At 42.0% G+C, this 6,314-nt stretch overlaps 1 protein-coding gene across 1 annotated transcript in view; it reads left to right on the top strand.

Moving 5' to 3' along the window:
• Window positions 1-1,293: 1,293 nt before the first annotated feature.
• Window positions 1,294-6,314, top strand: part of LHFPL6 (LHFPL tetraspan subfamily member 6) — a 227,951-nt gene continuing 222,930 nt past the window's right edge. The window contains exon 1 of the mRNA XM_065896234.1: window positions 1,294-1,678. Within this exon, the coding sequence (XP_065752306.1) occupies window positions 1,294-1,678 (385 nt within the window). The remainder of the gene's footprint in view (window positions 1,679-6,314) is intronic.

Raw genomic sequence — 6,314 nt, 5'->3', positions numbered from 1 at the left:
CCACGTCCCCGTGCCACCCGTCTTCCCCAGCCTCAGGGCCCAGCAGACCAACTTCAGCCGCTAATGCTGATGCTGACCGCAGTTGACAAGATTAAAAAAAAACAAAAAAACAAGTAGCCGGAACTCCCCTGGAGTGACACACTGGGGTGGAAATGGGGTGGTGGTTGGGAAGGAAAGGGCAGGGGCGAGGGTTGGGAAGGGAGGGGGTGGGTGACGTTAAGCTGGAGTAAAAAGAGTCCTGGGGATGGAACTGGGGTGCGTGGCTCTGGGCTTCTGCATTCTCTCTGAAAAGTGTGGGAAGTGGTTCTGGAACTCTTGCTGAGAGGGAAGGAGGTATGGAAATGAATGCACGTGGAATCACTAGAATGACTGGGGTTCGATGTAGAGTCCTGGCAGGTATGGATTCTTTTTCAGATTAGACAGTGACACTCGTTCATCAGTAGAGTGGTTCCAATAATTTAATTGGAGGCCGTGAATCAAAACTCAGGTATGAAAATAAGCCGTACGCAGGCTTTCTTTCGTTGACGCTAGAAGATAGTTGAGATTGAAGGCATTCACAAACGCTACTGAATGAGGACTGGGGATGCCTAATAGTCCCATCCATTCTGTATGCCTGGGCAGTGTGTAATTGTGATCCTAATTATTTTGTTCGGGCTCGTGCAGTGTTAATGCACCTAAAGGGACACAGAGAAGTTGCGACAAGTTATGAGCATGAACTTGCAAGCCAACTGAACAAACCACGGTATGGTTCCTCTTATTATAACGTTCGGAATTATGTTTACTGCCGGTAAATATGCTACATTACTTTTAATGTGAGTATATGAAAGGAATTCACTGGCTTGGCAAGTAGAAGTCATGCATTTCTTTAAGTGCATGAGTTAATTTGGGGACGTTTATAGGAGATAAAGACATGAAAAAGGTTTGAGCCAGTCTGACAACATTTGAATTACGGAGAAGTTTATAGAGAGAAGGGATTCTTTTCACTTTTGAAGTATGGAGGCATCTTTGACTGTTTATTAATTGAAAGTTGTAGACCAACTGAATCGGTGTTAATCGTGTTTCTAAAAACATTTAACTTTTAATATTTCTTATGGTTTTACCAGGGACCATCTTCCTTACTGCACAGGATGGGAAGTTGATGCCCAGTAAGACTGAAGATCTGTTCTGTTAATAGACACTCTCCCATCACAGAACTGTGGATTACCTGTGGGTCCCCGGTGGTTTCACACCTTCACTCCCTCCTGCAGACCCAGAACACTTACTTTGGGTCCTCTTTGCCCCGTCTGGTGAAAGATGGCATCCAGTCTGACTTGCACCGGGGTCATCTGGGCTTTGCTCTCGTTTCTTTGTGCTGCCACCTCCTGCGTGGGGTTCTTCATGCCTTACTGGCTCTGGGGATCTCAGCTGGGCAAGCCTGTGTCCTTCGGTACTTTCCGGAGGTGCTCGTATCCCGTGCACGATGAGAGTCGGCAGATGATGGTGATGGTGGAGGAATGTGGGCGCTACGCCTCCTTCCAGGGCATCCCCAGCGCAGAATGGAGGATTTCTACCATCGTGACAGGCCTGGGCTGTGGCCTGCTCCTGCTTGTGGCGCTCACCGCCCTCATGGGCTGCTGTGTGTCGGAGCTCATCTCCCGGACAGTGGGAAGAGTGGCTGGAGGAATTCAGTTTCTGGGGGGTAAGTGACTTCGCTAAATTTACATTGTTTACTGGAACCCCAAAGCAATATTGAAAGTGGTGTTCCAGTTATCCATTGAGATTATGGTAATTGACCCTTGGAACGCTCAGGGGACATAGGCTCTGGGGACAGATTGCCAAAGTCAAAGATGCTTTACAACTTCAAGAACTCTTAATTTCTGTACATCCTTAAACATGTACATCATTGGCCTGCTCAGTACCACGTCTGTGAGGCAGTAGTGTCTAGGTTGTTTATAATGTAGTCCAGGAGACGGTTTGGATTTTATAGCTGCTGGCTCTTTATGATCAACAACAAGCAATTACAGTATCTGTGTCTTTCTGGAGTCCTCAGGTCTTAGGAGATGAACACTTCATAGAAAAGTAGAAAAGGTTTTTCATTCCACATTGTCATCATAAGCCTTTTATCCTTTTTGGTGGATGTAAAATTGAGCCCTGCCCCATCTTAAACTATATTTCTAAATAAATGATTACTGTTTTAAATGAGAGATCAGTTTTACATGAACAACTATGAATTTAACTATGCCACAAAGATAGGCTTCAGTACCTTGTTAGGGCTGAAACTTCTCCCAGTGCTCTTGCTGTGAAGGAGAGAAAAAAAAAAAAAAGTATTTAGCAAGTGTTGTGTGTTTGTTTCAAAGGGACTGGCCAGTCTCACTAACACTAGAAAAGATTTGATTTTTACTTGGGTTGCCTCCAACAAGTATTGCTTCAATATCTCTGGTCATATGGTTTTAATTATACTTCATGTATTTTCTGCTGTGCCTTTCACCTCCATTTTTCATCCTGACGGACTGAACTCGTGTGATTTATAGTCTGCCTTGGTGAAATAGGACAACCTCTGTAGATAGTACAGAGTTCAAGAAAACAGGAAGCCAGGAAAATGTATAAAATGTATTCGTAACTTCATTACAAAGTAAAAGTCTGTTGCTCTTTCATTGGGTGTTTTCTCATGGTCTTCACTGAAAAATGCAGGAGAAGAAAAAACATTAAAAATGGAGAGTTCTGGAGTAGAGTCTATATTGGAGAAACCCCAACAGATGATTTCAGATGATTTAATATAAAACCTTCAAGTAACATTTTGGGTCAGAAAATACTTGTGCTAAAAATTCAAGTGGCTGAAAGTTTTGCGTTTCTGAGTCAGAGATACGTTGTTTGCAGTTCTTGATTTCCTTACCAGATGTAACTTTGTTCTCATCTGTTTTTTCCCACTGGTATTGCATCCCACTCTGCCCTAGGAGGCAAGCTGGGGGACTTACCATCCTTCCTCTACTGCTTCACTGTTCAGCATTGGGCACAAGTCTTGCGTGTGATGTGTGGATTCCTACAGAAAGACAGTACAGTAAAGCTATTAGGCAGTATAATGAGGTTTTTGTAGAGAGTGGAAATACAAACCCAGAGTTAAAAACTTGTTGATACCACAGATTTGAAGAATAGGACTAATGCCAGGAATATTTTTAAGGTTTTTTTTCTTTAAGAATAAACTTGATTTGCTGTTTGTGTTTCACTTGGCTCAGGAAAAATACTGGGGCGGTTTCTTTTTCTCCTCTTCTGGTAAATATTCCTTTTTTCTTTTCTTCTTCGTTTTAGGGCAGGGACTACTGTTATTTCTGGCAGAGCAGGAAAGTGCTTACAAAGAGAAATCAGTTTTTATTGATTACCTTTAAACATATAACGAAGGAAGGCAACAGGAAGTAAATCTGAGACTGGTGAGATTTATAGATTTGAGGGAATTATAAAGAGCTAAATGTTCTACTTTACATAAAACTCAAGGGGAAAGGCCATTGGGGAAGTTATGTATACTTTTTAAAGGACTGTTTTTTCCTTAGTATATGCTTTTCATGAACTCTGGTTTGGTAAGAGTTACTGACATTGAGCTGAAGATATAGGTTATTATTAGCATTTCTCAAATCCTGGCAGAAAATAATTCTGAATGTAAAACCTAAGAGGGCTTTTCTGATTCGAACCTTTTGAGGGCCCGAGTAAGTAAATACATCCCATTACCCAAGATAGTAGTCATTTTAGAATTAAAAAATAACTTGAATTACGGAAAAGGTTTTGAAAAATCTGCCATTAAACATTACCATTTAGTGATAGACCAGTTGACCAAAAAAATGCTTCAGAAAGAATTACTCCTATTGTTCATTTCATAATTGTTTGAGTTTTCATTCGTAAGAAAAAGTGGTAAATAATTTTATTTTATGAAAGTTTTCATAAAATGGGTGGGTTTCATAAAGACTGCAAAATACCAAACCACTGGGTTCTATGAATTCCGTCAATGGCCATGCTTCCGAAATACAGTCAAAGTGCAGGGCACTCTGCTATAAGGCGGATTCTTCTACTAAAAATGATTCACCCAGAAAGGTTATGTTTAGCTAAAGTTAGGATTGCTCCAGAACAACAGGAAACAGGATAATGGCAAAGTACAGAGGCATCCTACTTAAACATGCCTGCTGTGTCTGGAGTTTGCACATATGGTGTAACATCAGGCAGTAAAACCCCTGCAGTACTTTGGAACTAGTTAAAGGACAAAGTGTCAACCTTCATTTTGAATTGTCTTGCTGTGGTTGTTTAGAGGTCAAAATGTCACCTGTAAACGGGTGGAACAACACAGAATGGGACGGTTGTCCATGGACATTTACTACCTATAAAAGAAATACTTCAAGGAATCAATGACTTCTGCCTTTCTTGTGGTAACTTGAGCGTAAACTTTAATTGCCACCATCTCCATCTTCTATTTGAAGTCATGTCTTGGTCATAATTTTTAAAAACCAGCCTGGGTTGAGTTTTACCCTCAATTGAATTTTTAAAAGGCATGTAGAAAGCCTTTGAGAAGTATCACGTGTAATAAAAATGTTACCATGCAGAGATTATGATAATGGTGTTATGAGAAAATAGAGGTTGTAATGTTGTGTTTGTTTGTGGAACACAAAATCATGTGCTTTCAAATACTGTTGTAGTCATTAAGTACTTCAACAGAATTTTTGAAACTTCATACCAAACTTTTGACGTACGTGTTAGTAAAAGATCTTATTTACATGCTCTGTAAGTGAAGCACGTAAGAACGCCGTAAAGACATATTAAGGCTATCTTAAGTTCTGCCCACTGGTGCTTGCAGTTGTCAGGGTCTGAATTTGTAGATTTCATCTTTGGAAACTACTGGCGCTCTAATGACGGGGTATGGAAAAGAGTCCCAAGTTGGTATTATTCTGCATTTAGTTTGGATGTGAGTCACATATATGTATAAAATGAGTGTAGACTACTAACCAGTGGCAAACAGCTACCTTCCCAGTGTAGATACTGCTCTGTCCTGAGAAGCCAGGGGAGACCCATCTCCTCAACTAATTGATGGTTACGTGCTGCTCAAGACGGTAATGATGACAAAGTGTTTCTTAGAGCGTCCCTGTCTCTGTGCTGAAAGCATCGTTGCCTCTGCAGAGTCCCCTCACTGTAGGGCTCCACCTGGGCTGTCTTTCATCCCTTTGGGTGAGGGCTTGGGACTTCTCCTCCCCTTGCTGCACTTTGAACCTGACCATATGGTGTGTCCCATCGTGCTTTCCTTCATATCCAGGCTCCGTCAAGTGACAGCTGAGGAATAAGATAAGTAAGTGTTGGCGTATTAATGGGCATGGTGGCTTTTTAGTGACAGTGTCTTAACTGAAAGAAGTTGCTCTAATTTTAAGAAATCGAGCCATTTCTTGGGCCAGTTGGGGGGGCAGGCAGAGCTCTCTTTGTTCCTCTTTAAATAGCGCCTCACAGATCACAAACTCCTCCTGTTTCCTTCAGCTCCCTCTAACCTTACAATATAAAGTCCAGGCAAGCGGCCTTGAGTTCTGAGCCAGTGGTTCTCAAACTTCAGCATGCATCGGAGTCACCCTCAGGACTTTTTAAAACAGATTCTTGGAGCCCACCCGGGGCGGCTCCCTGATTAGTAGGTTTTGGGGGGTTGGCCAGGGGAGTTGATAATGTGTATTTCTAACAAGTTCCCAGATGATGCTGGTTCTGAGACCACCGCCTTGAGAACCCTGCTCTAAGTTCATCATTTTGTATTTTTTAAGATGTGACTTCTGGTAGATGGCTTACATTCAGAATTTAGTTAATGTTTAGTTTTTATCATGATCTTATTTACACCTCTCTGACTGGACTGTGAAAAGACCCCATCTCTGTGGTTTGGTATTGACTGAACACATCGATCTATCCTGGTTTTTTTTTTTTTTTTTTTTTTTTTTTTTTTTATGGTACGCGGACCTCTCATTATTGTGGCCTCTCCAGCTGCAGAGCACAGGCTCTGGACGCGCAGGCTCAGCGGCCATGGCTCACGGGCCCAGCCGCTCCGCGGCATGTGGGATCTTCCCGGACCGGGGCACGAACCCATGTCCCCTGCATCGGCAGGCGGACTCTCAACCACTGCGCCACCAGGGAAGCCCATATCCTAGTTTTTGACACAGAAAATTCTCCTGGAATTCTCTCTCTTAATACATATTATATATGCATCATAATGATCATTTATATATTATATATGTATTCTTTTATTTATCATTGCCCTATACCAGAAACAAGATTTGACAGATGGAGAACTCAAAATAAGACCTTAATACATCCTCTGTAGTTCTCAGGCA

The sequence above is a fragment of the Phocoena phocoena genome, chromosome 18 (assembly GCF_963924675.1).
Source record: "Phocoena phocoena chromosome 18, mPhoPho1.1, whole genome shotgun sequence".
Lineage (NCBI taxonomy): Eukaryota > Metazoa > Chordata > Mammalia > Artiodactyla > Phocoenidae > Phocoena > Phocoena phocoena.
This window is presented reverse-complemented; position numbering and strand designations above follow the sequence as displayed.